Raw genomic sequence first — 23674 nt, forward strand, 5'->3', positions numbered from 1 at the left:
GAGCTGTGGATGAGCAAAGGGATTTGGGTGTCCATGTACACAAATCACTAAAAGCTAGTGCACAGGTACAAAAAGTAATCAAAAAGGCTGATGGAATGTTGGCCTTTATCTCAAGGGAGTTGGAATACAAAAATGAGGAAATGATGCTTCAGTTGTACAGAGCCTTGTTCAGACCTCATCTGGAGTATTCCATTCAGTTTTGATCACTAAAACTCAGGAAAGATATATTGGCCTTGGAAAGGGTACAGGGCAAATTCACCAGAATTATACCAGGGCTTAAAGTTAAATTATGAGGATAGGTTGCATAAACTTGACTTGTATTCCCTTGAGATCAGAAGGTTGAGGATCTAATCGAGGTGTAAAAATGATTTAGGGATTTGATAGAGTAGATACAGAGAAACTATTTCCTCTGATGGAGGAATCCAGAGCAAGAGGGCATAATATTAATGTGAGAGCTAGGGTGCTTAGGATTGAAATCAGGAAGCATTTTTAATACAAAGGATAGTGAAAATCTGGAACTTGCTCTCTCAAAAGGCTGAGGATGCTGGGTCACTTGAAATTTTCAAGACTGAGATTGATAGATTTTTGTTAGGTATGGGTATCAAGGGATATGGAATAAAAGCTGAGGTACAGATCATCCATGATCTAATTGAATGGTGGAACAGGCATGAGGGGCTGAATGGCTTATTCTTGTTCCTATGTTATGTAGGAAAACATGGCAACCAATTTACACACAGCAAGGTCCCACAAACAACAATGAGATGAATGACTAGATTAACTGTTTTAATGATGTTAGTTGAGGAATAAATGTTGGCCAGGACACTAATTGGGTATCTGTCATGTGATATAGCTTGGTTTGTATTTTGGTAACCTTCACTAAATGAACTATCATGAGACTTGAGGTCTGTAGATCCTACCCCATGAAAAATTAATGACTGTTGTCAAGAAAACAGTTAAATGAAAAGAGTGTTGTTTAGGATGAAATGCATCAAGGTAAACATCAAACAACTATGTCTCCCAACTTAAATTCATTTAGGGGGAAACACTCAGAGCCCCTTTGTGCGTGCTGACTTGCCTTCTTCTCTTTATGGACGCTGGCTCTCTGCTTTACTGAACAGTTCCCATGTCTGTGACGTTTCCATTTCTGCAATGTCTTTCCTGGCTGAATTTATTAAATGTTTGCTGACCAACTGGCTTTCTTTGAGCTTTACTGCACTTAACATTTTATTTTTAAACTACATTTATTTCCTGCATACTATGCCCACCTTTTATGGAGATTGTGAAAAATCTTTTGAATAAAAATTCTTTAACCCAAAAGAAAAGGATTTGATAAATATGCATTAACCTCTTGATTGGGATTATGTCTTTCTGATTTTACAATACTTATCACCCTGGCTTGCCCTCTATTCTGCTCCTAATCCAGCTTTTAGTTTAAAATATTGGGAGATTTTATATGAAAGATAATAGCTATCCTTAAAAACAAATATTCTAGGGATAATTTTTTTTCTGGCACAGAACTTTTATTTGCATTTTATTGTAACTAAAACACACCATAATAGCATTTTTTTAAAAAACCTGTTAGCAAATTATATGCCATTCACTTTCAAAGCCATTTATACCTGTATATGATTTTTACTTTACTACAAGTATAATTTCAAACTACTGCTATTGATTGATTAAATCTTACAGCTGAGGATTCAATTGGAAACATTTTCCTTCATTTCCATGAATAAACTTTGAAATCATTTAACCCACAGTTAGTGACCTTTTAATTAATATTTGTAAAATTGCTTTTTTTTAAAAAAAATGTCCTTTCCCAGTATTTATAGCTTTAACTATTTTCAACAAACTAGATCAGTTCTTTTAAGCCTGTGATTAATTTTATAGATAGGTTACAATTTTCTTATTACGCTTTTATTAGCAGTAATTCTGCATCTTGGCTGAAAGGTGCAGAATGAGAGTTCAACTGAAATTGACAAGGAATGGAGAAGAGGATTTCAGATCAAATTATGGAATGTGCAAAATCACGCTCTGCACTTTAATAGTACCAGAGAGAAAATAATCCATTTTAATTATACTACTTTTAATGTTTAATAAGAAGAGAAAATAGTAATTTATTTCATTCTTGAGAAAGACCCTCATAACAAGGCAGTTGGTGCAAGTATTAGGCAATTATAAAGGCCTGACTTGATTTTTTTTGAACTGTAGCAGTCTTTTTGCATTAGTTGTTAGTCATATTTGTGAGACGTCCTTGTTACAGTTGCTTGCCGGTTGTTATGCTAAATCACAAACATATAGCCGATAAATGAATTGTTGACAATGACTTGCTGCAGTATAAGCCACGATGTGATGATGGGGTTCTTAATCTATTTTATGCAGCTGATACTATAAGTTAATATATTGTATAATGGCAGTTTACATGCTAGCTGTTATTTATGTAGGATACGTATGTGGCAGAGTTACATTGTGACTACAGCACAGAAACAGGCCATTCGGCCCGACTGCTCTATGCCAGTGTTTATGCTCCACACAAGCCTCCACCCTCCCTACTTAATCTAACCCTCTCAGCATACCCTTCTATTCCTTTCTCCCTCGTGTGCTTATCTAGCTTCCCTTTAAATGCATCAATGCTATTTGCCTCAATTACTCCTTTGTGGTAGCACGTTCCTTTGGGTAAAGAAGTTTCTCCTGAATTCCCTATTAGATTTATTAGTGACCATCTTATAATGATGACCTCTAGTTCTGGACTTCCCCACAAGTGGAAACATTTTCTCTATGCCTACCCTATCCAACCCGTTCATTATCTTAAAGACCATTATCAGGTCATTCCTCAGCCTTCTCTTTTCTAGAGAAAAGAGGCACAACCTGTACAGCCTTTCCTGATAAGTATATCCCCTCAGTTCTGGTATCATCCTTGTGAAACTTTTTTGCACCTTCTCCAATGCCTCTATATCGTTTTTATAATGTGGAGACCAGAACTGTGCACAGTACTCCAAGTGTGGTCTAACCAAGGTTCTATACAAGTTTAACATAACTTCTCTGCTTTTCAATTCTATCCCTCTAGAAATGAACTCCAGTGCTTGGTTAGCCTTTTTTATGGCCTTATTAATCTGCGCTGCTACTTTTAGAGATCCCTTTGTTCCTCTATCCTATTTCGATTCTTATTATCCAAGCAGTATGTGGTCTCCTTATTCTTCCTACTAAAATGCACGACCTCACACTTGTCTATATTGAAATTACTTTGCCAATTACATGCCCATTCTGCAAGTTTATTAATGTTGTCTTGCATTTTGATGCATTCTTCCTTTGTATTAACTACACCCCCCAGTTTGGTGTCATCCGCAGATTTTGAAATTGTACTTCCAATTTCCAAGTCCAAATTGTTAATGTAAATTGTGAACAATGGTGGTCCCAGCATTGATCCCTGTGGAACATCACTTCCCACCTTTTGTCAGTTTGAGTAGCTACCCCTAACCCCTACTCTTTGTTTGCTGTTTTGTAGCCAGTTTGCTATCCATTCTGCTACTTGTCCCCTGATTCCACATGCTCTGACCTTAGTCATGCGTCTACAATGCGGTACTTTATCGAAGGCCTTTTAAAAATCCAAATGTATTACATCTCCTGCATTACCCTTGTCTACGCTTTCTGTTACTTCAAAGAATTCAATAAGGTTGGTGAAGCATGACTTTCCCTTCTGAAATCTGTGCTGACTACTATTTATTATATTTTCATTTTCTTTTTTGTTTTCTAGATGCTTTTCTATTACGTCTTTGAGTAAAGATTCGACTTTCCTTCCTACCACCGATGTTAAGCTGCTAACTGGTCTATAGTTCCCTGGACTTGTTCTATCTCCCTTTCTAAATATACGAATAACATTAGCTGCCTGCCAGTCATCTGGCACTATTCCCTTTTCTAATGAATTTTTTTATAAATGTAATCATAAAAAATTTACGGCACAGGGGTAGGGAGGCCATTCGGCCCATCGTGTCCGCGCTGGCCAAAAATGAGCCACCCAGCCTAGTCCCACTTTCCAGCACTTGGTCTGTAGCCTTGTACATTATGGCACTTCAGGTGCATATCCAGGTACTTTTTAAATGTGATGAAGGTTTCTGCCTCTATCACCCTTTCAGGCAGTGAGTTCCAGACCTCCACCACCCTCTGGGTGAAGAATTTTTTCCTCAGCTCCCTTTTAATCCTTCTACCAATCACTTTAAATCAATGCCCACTGGTTATTGACCCCTCTGCTAAGGGAGTTAGGTCCTTCCTATCCACTCTATCTAGGCCCCTCATAATTTTGTACACCTCAATTAAATCACCCCTCAGCATCCTCTGTTCCAAAGAAAACAACCCCAGCCTATCCAATCTTTCCTCATAGCTAAAATGCTCTGGTCCTGGCAACATCCTCGTAAATCTCCTCTGTACCCTCTCTAGTGCAATTACATCCTTCCTGTAATGTGACCAGAAGTGTATGCAGTACACAAGCTGTGGCCTAACTAGTGTTTTATACAGTTCTAGTATAACTTCCCTGCTCTTATATTCTATGTAAGGAGTCGTACAACACCAGGTTATAGTCCAACAGCTTTATTTGAAATCACAAGCTTTCGGAGCTTTCCTCCTTCGTCAGGTGAGTGATTTCCTCCTTTGTCAGACCAAGTGCTTATATTCTAAGCCAAGGGCTAAAAAAGGAAAGTACTCCATATGCCTTCTTAACCACCTTGTCTACCTGACCTGCTACCTTCAGGTATCTGTGGACATGCACTCCAAGGTCCCTCACTTCTTCTACACCATTCAGTATCCTCCCATTTATTGTGTATTCCCTTGCCTTGTTTGCCCTCCCCAAAGGCATTACCTCACACTTCTCCGAATTGAATTCCATTTGCCGCTTTTCTGCCCACCTTTAATCCATTAATATCTTCTTGCAGTCTATAGCTTTCCTCCTCACTATCAACCACACAACCAATTTTTGTATCATCTGCAAACTTCTTAATCATGCCCCCTACATTTAAGTCCAAATCATTAATACATACCACAAAAAGCAAGGAACCTAGTACAGAGTCCTGCGGAACCCCACTGGAAACAGCCTTCCAGTCACAAAATAGTGCCTCTGCTATCTCTTCCCTAATTTCTTTTAATATGCATGGATGCAGTCCATCTGGACCAAAGGTTTTACCCTCTCTAAGTTTGATTAGTTTATCAATTATCTCCCCCCTTTCTATCTTAAATGTCTTTATCTTTTTTGATCTCTTCTTCTATCTCTTCTTCTAACGTTATGCCTACCTTGTTAGTCTGCCTGGTAAATACTGAGGCAAAGTAACTATTCAATATTTCTACCATTTTGCTGTCATTACCTGAGCGTTTATCTTGTGCATCCCTTAGTGGCCCTATCCCTATCCTCATTTTTCTTTTGTTATTTACGTGTCTGTAGAATACTATTTTTTTTAATATTCCTTGATAATTTAATTTCATAGTTCCTCTTTGCTTTCCTAATTGTGTTTTTGACTTTTCTAACCTCTTCATATTCCCTTTTGTCATCCTTTCCTTTATTGTCTATGTACTTGCATTTTAAAGTCACCACTCTTGTAACTGGCCTTGTGACTGCAGGACTCTGGTAATGTTAGAAGAAGGGCTGAACATATGTTGGAGCCATTCTATATTATGGCGCTGGCAGGTCTAAGCATGCATATGGACTAGATTGAGAAATGGTGAGAATAGGAAAGTCAGTTTACAAAAACACCATGTAGCGAGATAATTAAACCCTATATTGTTTTCTTTGAATGAAATTTGCAAGTATTTGGGAAAGTATGCTACCACAATGCATGGTATTGCTGGCATGCATAGCGCACCAATTCATTCTCCCATGCTGATGAATGTACTGTTTTGGGAAGGTATCACCAGAGTCCAGGTACTTCCCCTCTGGAGAGAGTAAGGAGGAAAATTCAGACTGAGTGATTCTTGCACTGCACTTGCTTTCTACTCAGGCAATTAATTATTTAGTTGGAGATATAATCTACTTGAATGTAACTTTAACCATAAGTGATTTCAAGTTCAATTTGATTTATACATTTTTAAAAAATATTTTAAATCTCAATCTATACAAGTCTTGTTTTGTCAGACTATTTTAAACTTCTATTTTGCTAATAAATTGCATTACAAGTAATTTTAATCTCTTCTAATAAGAGTTTTAGACACTACACGGCTGATTTTAACTTTCGGCGTTGGTAGAAAATGTGCAGCAGCAGATCAGCCGCTCATTATACACCATGACTTCAATGGAAAGGAAAATCGGGTGGGATGTACAACGGGCGGCCGGTCCTCATCGACCTGTTTTCTGCCACTGCCAGAAGTTAAAATCAGCCCTTACAGATCTCAAAATAAAGAGCTAGTCCTTTTTCCTCTCAATTTTCTAGAAAATGGGGAATGGCGACCACACAGCAGCTTTTGCGAATATGCAGATAACTCCATTGTTAATGATGTACTTGATGATATTCAGAGTAGGCCTTTGAGCAGCCTTGGAAGACATGTTGCATCCACAAGAGTTAGACCATGGACAGCATTATCAAAATCAACAGCAGGTGAGCTGTCAGTGTTCAAAAAATGAGATTTCCTTGCATGATTTTTTTTAAAGTTTATCTTATCTTGTTAGCTGTTTGACTGATTTACTGCCCCTGAAATAATCCAATATAGTTCCAGGCTTGACACCTCATGTCATATTGCAGTCCCTCTCTTTGGCCAAATTCTCGCCCCCATCCTGCCGTGCTCAGCAATTTCCCTCGTATCTCCTTCCTCCTAGCTCTCAGCGAACTCATCCTCTACATGAGATCCACCACCTCCTCCTCAATCCCTCTCAACCCAGTTCCTGATCTTTCCGTTATTTTTTTCTCTGGTCAGTGCTTGCAGACATTTGTCAACCTTTCTTTCCTCAAGCATCATTTCCCTCCAAAACCACCACTATTGACCCCTATTTAAAAAGCCCACTCTTGGCTCCATGGCCTTCCCAACGTCTTCTCATACCCGACTTTCCCTCCCTAAATCTTTAAATACATTATTAGCACTTACCCCATACTCATCTCCACAATCACTCCCTGATAGAAACTAAACTGAAGAGATTCAATCTCACTGACACCACAGAGTCTGAGTGACTGTGGCCACAACACATTATCCCTCTTCATTGCCTCTGACCTCTCCACAGCTTTCAACACAGTTTATTGCTCCATCCTTCTCCACCAGGTCCACCTCCACGTCACTGGTGTAATGTGGTTCCACTTCTACATGTCCCAACAAAGTTAGTACATCCCCTCCAATGGCATTTCCTTCCATGTGTGCATTGTAACCTCTGGCATGCCCCAAGGTTCCAACCTTGGTTCCTTGGTGTTCCTAATTTACTTGCTGTCCCTTGCTGACACCATCTTAAAGTATGGGGCTAGCTTTCATATACACACCAGTAAAACCAGACTCTCTGCCACCACTTTGACTCCACAACTACCACTGTGCTGTCTGACTACCTGTCTGACATTCAGCCATGAATAACCATAAACTTCCTTCAGCTCAATATCAGTAAGACTGAAGTCACCCTGTCTGGCTGCCTCAGCTGCTGAGCCCGATAATGTGCAACTTGAGTTTCCTGCTTGACTCAGCCAAGTTTCAAAGCCCACATTTTGCTAATCACCAAGGTCACATCACACCTTTGCTAATGTAGGTTTAATTTCTCCAATGGACTTCTTGATAGCCTCCTAAACTCTACCTTATCACGACTTGTTCAGAATTCTGCCACTCATTGTATTCCATACTAGGACCTGGAACCCTGACCTGACCCCCTCCCCCAAAATCCTTGGCGACTTCCATTGGCTCCCATCCACCAGTATGTCAACCTTAAACTCCTTGTCCACTTTGTTTTCAAATCCCTCTGTGACCATATTCCTCCTTCACTTTGCAATTTTCTCCAATCCTAAGTGGAGAAAAAGCCTTGGGACATTTTGTTTACTAAAACACTATAAAAGTGCAAGGTTTGCATTAATATCTTCTGTACAACAAGGTAAGTTCAGAAGTGCTGTGGAAAATATTTGTGATGCTTAATGATTTAATAACTGACCTGTTAAAATGATTCTCTTGTTTGCACGCAATATAGACAACAACTTTAATGAATAGCAATGAGACTTGTGAAATACATTGAGGTAGCTGTCAAGAATCATTTAAACTTAGATAGGTGTCAAGGATATATGGGAAGTTAAAGGAATCAGATCCTGTAAATACTCTGGTTAGCTATCTTTAATGTGAAAAGGACAAACCTAACACTAGGGTTATGCTACAGACTGACAAGCCACCATAAGAAGGACAGTTTGCTCTGTGAAAAGATAAGAAGGATATATGAAATGAGGTAAGTTATATTAATGTCAATACCCATTAAGTTTGAAGTCTGACTTGGTAAATGTAATGCATAACTACTTCTTGATGGAGAGTAAGAGAAACCAGTATACCCCTTGAACTGATAATCGCAAGTGATCTGACAACATACAAGAAATGGTACCATTGGACGATAGCAATCACAGGACGATCAAGTTCGACATAATATGGACTCACCAATATTGATGATCAGGAGTGTGGCATATCATTTTAGAAGAACTAATGCAAATAAATGAAGGAACAATTAAAGAAAATTGTTTATGGGGCTGATTGTTCAACAGCACTTCAGTGGTGACCATGTAGAACACATTTAAAGGCATAATGCTGAGCATGCAAGATAAATACATACTTAGGATCAGCAAACATACACTAAACAAGTGTGACCCTAAGTGTATTAACAAATCAATCTGAAATGAATTGAAAAGGAAAAAGGACCTCTACAATCTGCAGGTAGAAAAGGGAAGGGATTCACTGGGATGAGTATAGGAAGATGCAAAGACATGTTAAGAGGGTGATCAGAGGGACCTTGAAAGCCGTAAAAGATGCATTTGGGACTGAAACAAAGGATGGGCATCAGATAGTTTACAGTTTTAGCTTGGCTCGGTAGTCACACTCTCGTCTGAGTCATAAAGCTGTGGCTTTAACCGTACTCCAGAATAACCTCATAATCTAGACAGGCACTTTAGTGTAGTACTGAAGGAATGCTAAATTATCAGAGATGCTTTCTTTTGGTTGAGACATTATGATGAGGCTTCGTGTTCCTGTTTAGGTAGAAGTAAAAGATCCACAGCTGGGATTTCTCCTGGTATCCTAGCCAATATTCATCCCTCAATCAACACCACTAAAACAGATTAACTGGTCATTCTTCTCATTGCTGTTTATGGGTCTTTGCTGTGTACAAATTTGCAAAACCACCGCGTTTGCCTATAAAACAGTAGCAACTGCAGTTCCAAAGGAATTAATGGGCTGTGAAGTGCTTTCGGACATCACAAAGTTGTAAAAAGTGCTGTACAGATGCAAATTATTTTTTAGTTAATAATTCTGAATGACTACTTCCTCTTGTTGCTCATTCCTTTGTGAATACATGTCCTTCCTAAATAATGATAATCGAAGTAGAATTAAAAACATTGACGTAAATGAGATGGAAGTCCTTGCCAGGCTAAAAGGGCTCAAAACAAATAAATCCCCAAGGATAGATAATATTTATCCCAGAATATTCAGTGACAGGGAAGGAGGTTTGTGTGGTAGATTCCAGTAGATTGGAAACAAGCTGAAATGATGTATTTTCAAACAGTGTGGAGAAAAAAACAAGCAACTACATTCCCATTAGTCTTACTCCAGTACCGTGCAAAATAATGAAATCAGTTATCAGGAGTAAACTTGAGGATTAACTGTAATAATCATCTAGTAAAGGTATTATAACCTAGATTTGGAAAAAGCATTTGACAAAGTTCCATGTGAAAGGCTACTCGTTAAACTCAATGTAATGGAGATTCAGCATATATCTTGAGAATGGATTAAAGACCTGAAAGGTAAAAAAAAAAGTTGTACTAGTTAGAGGAGTTATATCAGAGTGAGGTGCCCAAGGATCAATATTAGGATCACTGTTTTCTAATTTACATCAACCACTTGGATTCATAAATTGAATGCAAATTGGTCGAGGCCTTTGGGTTACAAGTCCAGTAACATAACCACCACACTACCATATTCTTTCTTCATGCAAAAGACACAAGGAATGGACATCTGGGTAGAGCAATGGAGGAGAAATCTTGGAATCATTTAAGATGGATGCCACAATGCTGGAATTATAGTGTCTTCCTGAATGGATAATCTGCATTGGGTAGAATAGTCTTTCTCATGGAGTGTGTTTTTGGGAAGTTTTTTTTTCTCCTCTATTGACCGAGCTATCCATGCACAGATGTTTTACAGATCAATGTTAAAGCTCTAAAATGTGTAATCGCTATGAAACTATTATTTGTTACTACTAGCACTATTTCCTGGCATTCAGGCACATTTGAAGAAACTTGAAGATCTCCCTGCACAATATATTTGTTTTTAAATCAAAGTATGTTATCTGAAAGAAAAATAAAACAGGCTCGATGAACAGAGAGAACAGCATGCTATCTAGATAGTATACATATGGGAATTTAGCAAAGCTACTGTTTCAAAATAAATGATAGGACTTTGAATTTCCCATTCTTCTCATCAGCCAATTGTATTTTTAACTTTTCTCAGTAGTTTGCTATCATTCCTCACCTCATTGAACAGTTGTTGCACTGTGTGCCAACTCTTTCCACCAACTAAATGCAATTTTAATCTCCCAATTAAAATATAGGCTCTGATGCACACCCCTATTTTTTAAATATTGTACTTCTTGGATATTAAATTACTCAATGGTAAATGCAGATCATTTCTCTGCAAATTACAATAATGACCTCTCAAATGCATGTAAAACCCTATTCTGAATACTACTGTGCTAATATGAGCTATCACAGAAGTGTGGAGAGAACTAAAATGCCAGTATCTCAAAGAAACTTAACCTCCATTTCTGTCAAACTTCCTCTTACCAGTGCAGCCATCATGGAGGGAGATAGTTTTATTTGCAAAAAAAAAGTTAATGATTGACGACATTCAAGTTATCAGACGACTATCAGACTAAAAATAAAGCCCAATTCGAAGTGTAAAAACTGCTTCAGTTTTATTCTGATAGTTTTATTCTGCACCATCTAATTGTATAACATACTTCAACCTAATTGTTCAGCATAAAAATATTGTTACTTTCTTTCTGGTGAGTACAACAGTGGCTCAAGGAGTTCTATTATGGAACAGTACTGCTCTGCAGTTCTCTTCATAATTCAACTTCAAATTCCAGGCATTATAACAATGAAAATAAAATTAAATCAGTAGTGAGAGCATTACAAAATAATGCCACTGGAAACATTTATTGGCTCAAATTTCTTGCTTGTGCTAAATTGGGAGGTGCCTTCAATGTATTGGACTTTCCAACATTACAAAGGTGCACACCTGGCCTTGGCCGATCATCTGGATTTTGGCCCATTTCAATACTTTTGATGGACTCCTCGGCTTCTCCAAAAGATTGCTTCACTAGTGGGGAGGGAGATTTGCCATACCAGGCCTTGAAGGCTTGTTGCAGTGTAGTGTTACCAATGTCCTTCGTGCTGCCAATGAAACTGAATTTTTCTTAAAATTAAAATTTTGAGCCATAGGTTGTACAATCGATTGTACGGGTTTTATGTATTTTTAAAATTGATATCCTCCTCCCAACATCGCTATGCTAGATGCTAGGGTCTAATCGGCATCCCTTGCATCTAGCGTTGCTATGGGCCAAATGACAGAAAATACGATAGATGACTTATTTCTATCAATTCATTACGCCTGCCCATAAATAATGGACGTAGTGAAAATCATCTGACTCTTCTGACAGGAAATCAGATGGGCTTGAAAATGGACAGGGATATGCCAGAGTGTGCACCCTCACGCATCTTCTGCCTCCATCCACCCCAGTTCCATCCAGAAATTGGTGGATGGAGGGCAGGATATCCTAGCCTAAGCTTTAAACCAGATATATAAGCTATTAAAGTCTCTTACTACATTTTTGTGTTAAAAATGCTTACATTATTTCAATATCATTCTTAATTGGAACAAAAGTATCTATTGCACTAATCAGTCTTTCAGATATAACATTTTTCAATTATTTGGAAGGTTCTTCAAGATATTAGCCATAACTCCACAAGTCGTCTTATGTCTTGCTTTTATTTAAAGGAAGCTGTAAAATGGCCTTATCCTTAAGTATTCATGTGACCACTTCCCCATCTAAGTTTTGCTTTTTACAAAAAAATGATTTTTAAGTTTAATAGTGTGGCGGATACCCTCCAGTTGGACCGCAATCGTTATGCAATTCATAGGGTCGAGCATTGAAACGTAATGGGGCTGATTTGTATTTTTGCAGTTCTTCAGGCAGGCTGTGTGTGAAGCAATCACACCGCCTGCCTGTTGAAGCTTGCCAGAAGTTCAAACCGTTTTTGTGATTGGACTTCAGAGTAATATCTGTGACCTGCTGGTGCTGAATGAAGGCTGACGAACAGCTTGCCAATCCGGGTCGAGTTGCCAACCCTCCAGGACTGTCCTGGGGGGTCCAGGAGCTAAAGATTAATCTCTTGGGCATTGCTGCAAGCAACCCGGGAAAATATTCAAAGGGGCATTTAAACATTTTTTTCATTTTCTTTGAACACTTTGATTATTAGTTATAAAAATATTGGGGTTGAGTGGGGGGAAGCTGTTTGACTGGGTGGGGTGGTTGGAGGCGGGAGGTCATATGATGAAACCTCCAGGAAATGTCCAACCAAAGTTGGCAGCCCTAGATCTGGGGAGGTGGGGTGGAGAAAGGGAGAGAATCTGGCAGCTCATTCACCAAGCTGATTTGGAAGTGGCTCCTTTAAAGGCGGGAGGTAATCGAGGTTGATTGGGGAGGGGGGGCGTTGGGGGTTGACTGAGGGACTGGCAGTGGGCAGGAAGATTTTTGTGAGGCCATGAGTAGCAGGACCAATGGTTGTGGCCGCTCAATGATGAGCTGCACTGGACGGTGAACATGCTCCTTTTAACACCTTTAATTCCAATTAGATGATGCCTTACTATAATGGACAAAAGAGGCTGCACGGCCTGATTGCTTCTGATTTATAATGTGTTTTGAAGAATTCCATTCTCCACGGCAACAACCAGTGCTGAGCATCACTTGGAGGAAGCACCGAGGGTAGCAAGGGCACAGAATGTACTCTGGGTGGGGGACTTCAATGTCCATCACCAAGAGTGGCTTGGTAGCATCACTACTGACGAGCTGGCTGAGTCCAGGAGGACGTAGCTGCCAGACTGGGCCTGCGGCAGGTGGTGAGCGAACCAACATGAGGGAAAAACCCACTTGACCTCGTCCTCGCCAATCTACCTGTTGGAGATGCACCTGTCCATGACAGTATTGGTAGGAGTGACCACCGCACAGTCCTCGTGGAGACGAAGTCCCGTCTTCGCACTGAGGACACCATCCAAAGTGTTGTGTGGCACTATCACCGTGCTAAATGGGATAGATTCAGAACAGATCTACCAGCTGAAAACTGGGCATTCATGAGGTGCTGTGTGCCATCAGCAGCAGCAGAATTGTATTCCAGCACAATCTGTAACCTTATGGCCTGGCATTTTCCTCATTCTACCATTACCAACAAGCCAGGGGATCAACCCTGGTTCAATGAGAAGTGTAGAAGAGCATGCCAGGAGTAGCACCAGGCGTACCTAAAAATGAGGTGCCAACCTGGTGAAGCTACAACTCAGCACTATATGCATGCTAAACAGCGGAAGCAACATGTTATAGGCAGAGCTAAGCGGTTCCACAACCAACGGATCAGATCCAAGCTCTTCAGTCCTGCCACATCCAGTTGTGAATGGTGGTGGACAATTAAACAACTAACGGGAGGAGGAGGGTCTGTAAACATCCCCATCTTCAATGATGGTGGAGTCCAGCAGGTGAGTGCGAAAGACAAGGCTGAAGCGTTTGCAGTCATCATCAGCCAGAAGTGCCGAGTGGATGATCCATCTCTGCCTCCTCCTAATATCACCACCATCACAGAAGCCAGTTTTCAGCCAATTCGATTCACTCCACGTGATATCAATCGGCTGAGTGCACTGGATACAACAAAGGCTATGGGCCCCGACAACATCCCGGCTGTAATGCTGAAGACTTGTGCTCCAGAACTAGCCGCACCTCTAGCCAAACTGTTCCAGTACAGCTACAACACTGGCATCCATCCGACAATGTGGAAAATTGCTCAGGTATGTCCTGTCCACAAAAAGCAGGACAAATCCAATCCGGTCAATTACCGCCCCATCTGTCTACTTTCAATCATCAGCAAAGTGATGGAAGGTGTCGTCGACAGTGCTATCAAGCGGCATTTACCTACCAATAACCTGCTCACCGATGTTCAGTTTGGGTTCCGCCAGGACCACTCGGCTCCAGACCTCATTGCAGCCTTGGTCCAAACATGGACAAAAGAGCTGAATTCCAGAGGTGAGGTGAGAGTGACTGCCCTTGACATCAAGGCAGCATTTGACCGAGTGTGGCACCAAGAAGCCCTAGTAAAATTGAAATCAATGGGAATCAGGGGGAAAACTCTCCAGTGGCTGGAGTCATACCTAGCACAAAGCAAGATGGTAGTGGTTGTTGGAGGCCAATCATCTCAGCCCCAGGACATTGCTGCAGGAGTTCCTCAGGACAGTGTCCTCGGCCCAACCATCTTCAGCTGCTTCATCAATGACTTTCCCTCCATCATAAGGTCAGAAATGGGGATGTTTGCTGATTGCACAGTGTTCAGTTCCATTCACAGCCCCTCAAATAATGAAGCAGTCCGTGCCCGCATGCAGCAAGACCTGGACAACATCCAGGCTTGGGCTGATAAGTGGCAAGTAACATTCGTGCCAGACAATGACCATCTCCAGCAAGAGAGAGTCTAGCCACCTCCCCTTGACATTCAAGGGCATTACCATCGCCAAATCCCCCACCATCAACATCCTGGGGGGTCATCATTGACCAGAAACTTAACTGGACCAGACACATAAATACTGTGGATACAAGAGCAGGTCAGAGGCTGGGTATTCTGCGCCGAGTGACTCACCACCTGACCCCCCCCCCCCCCCCCCAAAAGCCTTTCCACCATCTACAAGACACAAGTCAGGAGTGTGATGGAATACTCTCCACTTGCCTGGATGAGTGCAGTTCCAACAACACTCTAAGCTCGACACCATCCAGGACAAAGTAGCCCGCTTGATTGGCATCCCACCCACCACCCTAAACATTCACTCTCTTCACCACCGGCGCACTGTGGCTGCAGTGTGTACCATCCACAGGATGCACTGCAGCAACTCGCCAAGGCTTCTTCGACAGCACCTCCAAAACCCGCGACCTCTACCACCTAGAAGGACAGGAGCAGCAAGCACATGGGAACAACACCACCTGTACGTTCCCCTCCAAGTCACACACCATCCCAACTTGGAAATATATCGCCGTTCCTTCATCGTCGCTGGGTCAAAATCCTGGAACTCCCTTCCTAACAGCACTGTAGGAGAACCTTCACCACACGGACTGCAGCGGTTCAAGAAAGCGGCTCACCACCACCTTCTCAAGGGCAATTAGGGATGGGCAATAAATACTGGCCTTGCCAGCGACGCCCATATCCCATGAACGGATTAAAATAAAGTTCCTGGAGCATCTGAACATTTCCTTGAGATTTACCATTGAAGAAACTAATATAACATAACGGCTCTTTTGAGGTTTCCAGTTTTGCTCACATTTTGTAATTTTGGCAATGGGCCTTGGAATAGTAAGAAGTTGGAGATTATCTTTGTGCCGGTTTCATATTGGGGACAAATTTGTGGACAGTTTATTACTACATTCATTGGATGTGACATTGTTGAGACTGGAAGGTCAACTACTAAAAGATTATTGACACGGTAGGCTGAATTTAACAGGATAGAATTTAATATCTCAGTAAAGCTTCCTCAGATGTCTATTATATTTGTTGTGAATTTAAATCCAAAACATACCTGTATAATGAAGGAATCCAACATTATTATGTACATTATTAGTTGAGTCTACTTCTATAGTTAAGAGCAGGATATGTAATTATACTTAGTTACGCAGCAGGACTATGAAAAGATTTTTTATAATGAGCTCAATTTATAAATTTAAAATATAATGAATGTTCCAGAAACACACTGTCAGCAGAATTTTCTTATAGGTGTTAATGCTTTCACTTCTGCAGCATTAATAGTGATATTCTGAATCAGAGTACAAAATTGGCATTTTACTTGGTGGTGTCCTGCAGCGTATAGTCTTCTACCAATTGCTACGTTTATTGTGAATTATGGAAAGTAATGGCCATCCACAGCACTGGTAACTCAGCAATCATTCCTTTGATGTTGTATCTGAGAAACTAGAATGGGCACAACATTCTTCACCGTGGAACAATTGGAAGGAGATTTGCTCCCACAATCCTCGCATGCTAAGTTCCTGATCTTACTTGTATTTCTGTGGGAAGGAACTAAGCAGCGGCCAGTCACTTCCCCAGATGGAAAAAGGGAGAGTCACCCCAAGGCTGCTTCTGTGCACTTCCTAGCAACTGGCTTCAGAATGTTATTGGCAGAGGCTCTGGAACAGGCTGTTGGCCTCCCACTTGGTACATGGCAGAAGGAGATTCTAGAAAAAGAAATGGGAATATCAGCTTTGAGATTTCTACTCTCAAACAAAAAAAAAAAAAGTAGGGCAAAGGACAAGCATGTGTTGTCTTATATGACATATAAAAGTGAATATATTTAATACCAAATATTGCAGATTTTGGGCTTGTTTAGATGGCAGAGGAAGAAACCAGTAGAGTCTAATGCACCACTGTATTGGATGCCAGGCTTCAGTTAGTTCCAAGAGTTTGTGAATTAAGATCAGGAGAGACTAATTAGAAGGGAGAACGGCAGTAAGAGGTGTAACCTTGGGGGAGAGTAGTAAGGGCAAGAAGAAGAGGAGGAGGCAACAGTGAGAACTATATGAGACAGATGTTAATAGCATGTATATGTTCCAAAGTAAAATGGATAACTGGTTTCCAGTCTGTTTGGATGTTATCTTAAATAAAATTGTGTGGTATTGTATTTTTGTGATTTAACTGAAATATGTAATGCTTTTAGGAACTCTGGGATGCTCTGGGAGCGTGATGTCACCCTCTTCAGTAGAATCATTACGTATTTCATCTCAAATTGCAACAAAACCTCTGGTTTCCCGGAAACGGCATGAAATCTCTCATCTAAGCTCTGTTGCTCCATACCCGCTGTCCAGAGCTGCCATGGAAATTTCTGAAGTTGAAAACATTGATGTTGATCAAGATGGGCCCAGTTTTGAAAAGGATGCTGATGAACAAGCTTTAGTTGAATTGGAGCAGGAGTTGCTGCAGACCCATAAAGGTAGAAAAATATGAAGAATTATAATGCTTTTCAAATGTTAGTCTTTGCTCCACATTTTTCAAGTTTCATGAACAGACCTGAAATGGGAGTAAGTAGCTTTCAGTTATTTGAAAGCAGCATTTTATGAATATATCCTTAACACTGTAGCTATTAGCTGCTGTTCTATAAAATTTACAGGATGTCAAATTTCTTAATCAGATGCAGATTATTTTAGTAATGTAATTGTAAATCCTCATGTTAATGTTTTTGTGAAGGACATGAGGTGAATGGACAGTTGATATCGTTCACAAAAACAGAATAAAACTGCCATATAAAACTGAATAATAAATATAAGTAATAAAAGACCAGAGAGCGACTTGAAGGCCAAAATCTAATCTCTGGATTTATTAACTATTACATTTATGATATTATCTGAATCCTTTGACAAGATTCTAGCATCGCTCTCACTCGCAGATATCTCTTATTCTCTGTGTAATCACTGCTGATTTTTGTCCTGCAAAAATTCACACCTATTCTTCTCTGAAGACATTCACAAATGGTATTGCAAACTAGATATTTGGTTTTCTTTTCAAATGTACAAATCATTTTTGTTTGTTTTATGACTCTTTAAAGTTTTTCCAATATATTGGTCTCAACATATATTAGACAACTTTTTAAATATATTTGCTCTCTGTATATGGGTGGTACTGGCAAGGCCACATTTACTGCCCATCCCTAGTTGCCCTGAAAAAGGTGATGGTGGGCCTTCTCCTTGAATCACTGAAGTCCTTGCACTGATGGGCCCTTATAATTCTGTTTTGTAGCACTTATTTAACAACTGAGTGTCCATTTCAGAAGGCATTAAAAGTCAACCACATAGTGTGAGACTGAAGTCTCATGTAGATCAGACTGGGTAAGTGTGACAGGTTCCCTTCCCTGAAGGAAAAGCAAAAACTGCAGACACTGGAAATCTGAAATATAATCGGGAATTACTTAGCAGTTTAGTCTGCATCTCTAGAGAGAACAGATAATTTAATGTTTCAGGTGTGAATTGCATTTCTGACACAGCTTCCACACCTGAAACCATTAACTTATCTGTTTTTGCCACAGTTGCTGACTGATCTACGTTGGTGAACCACTGGGTTAATACATTAGTCCCACAACTTCCATTTACCTGGTGCTAGCCCACAAATTACCAATCTTACTGAATTCAATTTCACAACTTACCATTGTGCAATTTGAACTCCCAACCTCCTGGATTGCTAGTCCAGTACCATAACCACTAGGTTACCGTACTCTAATGTTGGTTTGAGACCAGCTGTGCAAAGGAAACCCTAAACCAAGAAGGTTTTGCAACTAGATTTTTTTGAACAATATATACAAACCCTTAAGTGTATCGCATTACATGGCAGAAAAGGCTAGTTATAACAAGTAAAAATGTGTCACTGTGAAGTTACATAACCCTAGAAATTACTGTTGACAATATTGCCACAGAAATGTTTAATGAGACCGTAAGAACAGTATCATATAAATATATTGTTAATGTGCTACTATGAATGGTCATTGTAAGGCTGTAGTCACTATATATGTGTGTGTGTGTGTGTGTGTTGTGTTTCTTGAAATAAATACTAATCAATTATATATTTTGTTTAAAATCGCCCAAAATGTGACTCTGCAAACTAATACATTTAATAGCATTGGAAAATGGATATATAATCTCAATGTTTCATTAAGGAAATGTGGTCATTAAATCACAATTTATTTTCTATTCATTGTCTTTCACCTACTACAGATGAGCCTAGGAAGTCAGAAGAGGTGCAGTTTTTTCAGCAGCTTTTCATTAAAACTAATGATTCCTCTTTCCAGCCCTCTCTGGAGTACCTAGAGTGGGCGACCTTTGTGGTAGTTTTTTTTCCTCATTTTTTGCTCAAAAATGTGTAGGCTTCAATTTAATCTTTCCAAAAATACTTGTTTCATGCCTAGTCCTGGCACAAAAATTTGGATTAGCTTCAGGATGGTCTTTCCTTTGAAGTGCATCACAAACCGTGCTTCTGATGCCATCACATCTTAGTGGGGATGCAAATATAGAAATTCCAAACAAGAAAAATATTTTAGTGCTTTGAACCACTGATCAAATCTTGGAAAGCTGAGGCAACGATTACTTTCATGGCTAAATCCAACAAGCATACCATCATCCCACATTCAAATGAAATCCCATTCTCAAAATGCATATTTCCAAATCACTTGTTAGCAGGTTATTAATTATGAAGGAAAAAGGCTATTTCATTGAATCATACAGCACAGAAGGAGATGATGCGGTCCATCGTGTTTGTGCCAACTACCTTTTCCATTTCAAGTATAAATCCAATTCCCTTTTGAAAGTAACTATTTTATCTGCTTCCACCAGCCTTTCAGGCAGTGCATTGCAGATCATAACAACAACATCATAGCTCAAGGTTGTTTCAGATTTGTGATTTATTTCAGAATTTTGCTGGAGGTTTTACTTTAGAAGTTTTGTTTTACCTTTTTTAGTTTTTTTTGAAAAAGGAGACAAGGAGTAGAATTTAGTTCCAGATTTCCTTCTTGACCTTGTACTGCTTGGTATCTACCAGCTTAAAAATAGCACAGGATAGTCACATGGGCCCACTTGACGAGTAAATGAAGGGCACCTAAAAGGGCAGTCATGTGATATGGATGAAAAATATCTGGAGGTATAGAATTCCTTCATTTTATTTCTCCATCGGTTTGCTGAATTTCTGTGGTATATGGAACATGATTTTAAATGGAACATAAGGAATGCTAAAGATGAGTATTCATTGAATATTTGGAGAAGGGGTTCTGAAGAATGGATTGAAAGCACAAAAACTTTTCAAAAATGTTAAACCATTAAAAATAAAATAATGTTTTCACAAAATTAGTTTTACTTCTAAACCTTGACTGCATGAATCTATTTGTAATAGTTCAAGTACAATGTTAGAACGTGTAAATGAAAATAAATTCATGGATTAATCCATCTGTCTATAAATGAAAGCAAAATGAATAATGTATGTTGTGCATCACTAATGTTTTTAATCTTTATAAATGCATTTAAAATAATTTCAAAAACATTCTTTGCTACTGTAGGCTGTGAAAGAAGAAGGCATGACTTGGCGTCTGCTCATGAGCTGTCAATCTCTACTGGACAAACGCTTGAAAAGGGTACTCCAGTTATGCAAAGGTCAGAAAGAAGCGAGTCAATAATTTCTCAAAGATGTGTTGCATTTTTTTGTTTACAGTTTTCCAACAATATCTTCAAATAAGTTGAAATAGGAGAAATACATTATTCCTCTTGGCTTTATGGTATAGCAAATTCTAAAGGTAAGCATTAATACTCTAAGTCTAGGGTTCAGTTTATGTTGAGTGATCCAGAAAGAAAAATAAATTGCATTCATAGAGCACCTTTCAGGACTTCAGCACGTCCCCAAACGCTTTTTGTAGTTACTGTTGTAATGCATGGAAAGTGGCAGCCAATTTCCGCACAGCAATCTACATATGTGTGTGTATATTTTTCAAAATCTTGTGTCTGTGCACACTTACTGTTGTCAACATTTTCATTAAAAAAATTCCTTCCTTGGTGTCATCATCTGAAGCCACGGGAGTAGCTTCCACATAAACACTGATGAAACTCACGTCTACCCCTCCACCAGCTCTTTCAACCCCTTCACTCACTCTGTGAAGAGCCTTGGGATGTTTTTCTACATTAAAGGTGCTGTATAATTGCAAGTTGATGTTGTCTTCGCAGAAGACTCTTCTGCTAAGAGAAGGAGATGCATTTAGGAACAGTCCCTCTATGCTAAGTTGCCACTTTTTTGATAAGGAGCATATAAAATGAGCCTAAATAGGGCAATCCTTTAGTTCATGGTAAAGGCAATTCACGGAAATCTGGTTGAAAAGTTTCTTAAAGAAACAGGCTTTCCTCTGATTTTGTTTTATTCCTTAGTTATAGTGGAACCCTTCTACATTGTATAAGAGTTGTGATTAATCTCCATGTTCAAATGCATGTTCATTTGGTAAACATTAAAATTGATACATAATTTTTGTGCATTGCATGCAAATAATCATGCATAATGCAGTACATGTTATATTGTGCTTTGAGGCTATATATTTCAATTTCAGTTTGAACTTCTCAGCTATTGTGCCTGCCAGTGAAGAGGTGACTGGGGATGATTCATATTTATTTCATTGGAACAGTTGTGTTTTACACCTCTTTCCATTTCTCCTAGGGATGCTGTTCATTCTCAATTTATGCGTGATTCTTTGACAGAATGGGCTGATGAAGGTCAAACAGATGAAGAGGGAGAGGAAGCCCAAGACAAACAAAATGTTCTTCTGTTATTCTGACCATGTGAAAAATCTGTCATGTCAGAGATGAATGCTAGATAAAATTTAACTGTTCCTCCCTGAGCAATAAGTTCTGAAAAACTCAATCAAATGTATCGTTTGATTTGTAATATTAAATATCAGTATCATTTGAAATGAGTGTGATTTGATAATGACTCAGACTATGCACTTTGCAGAACAATTAATATGTTGTCAAATATAAATTAAAAAATGCAAGCTAATTTGTTGCATTTACTTAAAATGTTTAATCATCTGTAAATTGTGACTGAACCATCATAAATACTTTTATTTTAAATGTGTAATGTGTACATTTGGAATTATGATCTAGATCTTTGTTATCATGTACTTCATAGGAGCTTTCTCAAGGCACTCTTAGTAATATACAACAGACATCTAGTTTAAAATACACTGATTAGGAGTGAGAATCTGCTTTTGCAGGAATAAAAAAGAAATCTGTTTAACTTCAGTTTTGACAGTTTGATGAAGTATCATTTCAGTATGAAAAACAAACAAATGCAAAAATCTTCTTTCACTTTTTTGCATAGTTATTTGACCTGCCAAACAGTGACAAAAACAGAGACAGAATTAAGTACTTCTGAAGGTGTTATATGCATTGGTCACAAGTGATTGATTAACATTTATCACAGAATCATAGGTTACAGCATGGAAGGCCATTTGGCCCGTCGAGTCTGTGTTGACTCTATGCAAGAGCAATCCAGCGAGTTCCATTTCCCCACCCTATCCTTGTAGCCCTGCAAATTTTTTCCTTTCAAGTACTTATCCAGTTCCCTTTTGAAAGCCACAATTGAATCTGCCTCCACCATTCCCCTTGGCAGTGCATTCCAGATCCTAACTACTTGTTGCATAAAAAAGTTTATCCTCATGTCACCTTTGGTTCTTTTGCCATTCATCTTAAATCTGTGTCCTCTGGTTCTTGACCCTTCTGCCAATGGGAACAGTTTCTCTCTATCTACTCTGTCTAGACCCTTCATGATTTTGAATGCCTCTATCAAATCACCTCACAACCGTCTCTGTTCCAAGGAGAACAGTCCTAGCTTCACCAGTCCAGCCACGTAACAGAAGTCCCTCATCCCTAGAATCATTTAAGGGGGAACTTTAACTCCCTCCACCCAGCAGCTATTTAATAACTGTTTCCTGGGGTGGGAACCTCAAATATAAGCATACTGGGGTCCAATCACTTAGATAGGACCTTGATGCAATTTTAATGCTCAGTAAAACCTGGCAGACACCTAACGGAGGCCCAGTAAGATAAGTGTAAAACTTATTTTTGTGGGTTTCTGAGGAAGTTTGGGCCGCTGCTGCCCTGGTCCTACCAGCTTCCCACCTGGGAGGTAAAACTCCCCTTTAGACTGCTTATTGACTTATGGCGCTCTCTTCATTGCAGGTGTGGGTGACTGTCATGCGCCCAAAAGTCATAATTGACCCCACTGGGTGTATTAGGACCAAATTCACCCAGTTAAGGCTGACAGAATCCTGAGAGCTGCTCATTTTTGTTTTTTTTAAAAAAATCTTTGTTGAACTCCATTTATTCATTAGTAAGTCATGACAGATTTTGGGAAACGTTAACTACAAAATATGGAAGCGTTTTGTACAAATTTGTATTTGAGCATATGTTAGTAAATGTGTTAATCCTACTGTTGGTTTGGAAAATGTTATTTTTTACGTGATTAAATTTACTTTGAATATTCTTGATAAATGGGAGGGGGGGGGGTTTTAACCCCACCAGGGCAGGGAGGGATTACATTTTTAAAAATGGGACCCCAACCCCCAGCAAACACGCCTACTTCCAGTTTAACTGGGGCGGGTTGTGGGTGGGGGGGTTGTCGGGTGACTAACCCGCTCTTGAGAGGCGGATCGGTAAATATAATATATAAATGAGGCTCTG

At 39.5% G+C, this 23674-nt stretch overlaps 1 protein-coding gene across 2 annotated transcripts in view; it reads left to right on the plus strand.

Annotated features, from left to right (window-relative positions):
• The window catches only part of zbbx (zinc finger, B-box domain containing), a 100283-nt gene extending 76860 nt beyond the window's left edge, over positions 1–23423 (plus strand). The window contains exons 17-20 of one of the 2 annotated variants that reach the window (XM_067995360.1): positions 6408–6572; positions 17137–17409; positions 20512–20605; positions 21651–23423. In XM_067995360.1, coding sequence (XP_067851461.1) covers positions 6408–6572; positions 17137–17409; positions 20512–20605; positions 21651–21768 — 650 coding nt within the window. In that variant the 3' untranslated portion in view covers positions 21769–23423. The remainder of the gene's footprint in view (positions 1–6407; positions 6573–17136; positions 17410–20511; positions 20606–21650) is intronic. The other variant, XM_067995361.1, reaches the window with a different exon arrangement.
• Positions 23424–23674: the final 251 nt, after the last annotated feature.

Source organism: Heptranchias perlo, chromosome 13 (genome assembly GCF_035084215.1).
Source record: "Heptranchias perlo isolate sHepPer1 chromosome 13, sHepPer1.hap1, whole genome shotgun sequence".
NCBI lineage: Eukaryota > Metazoa > Chordata > Chondrichthyes > Hexanchiformes > Hexanchidae > Heptranchias > Heptranchias perlo.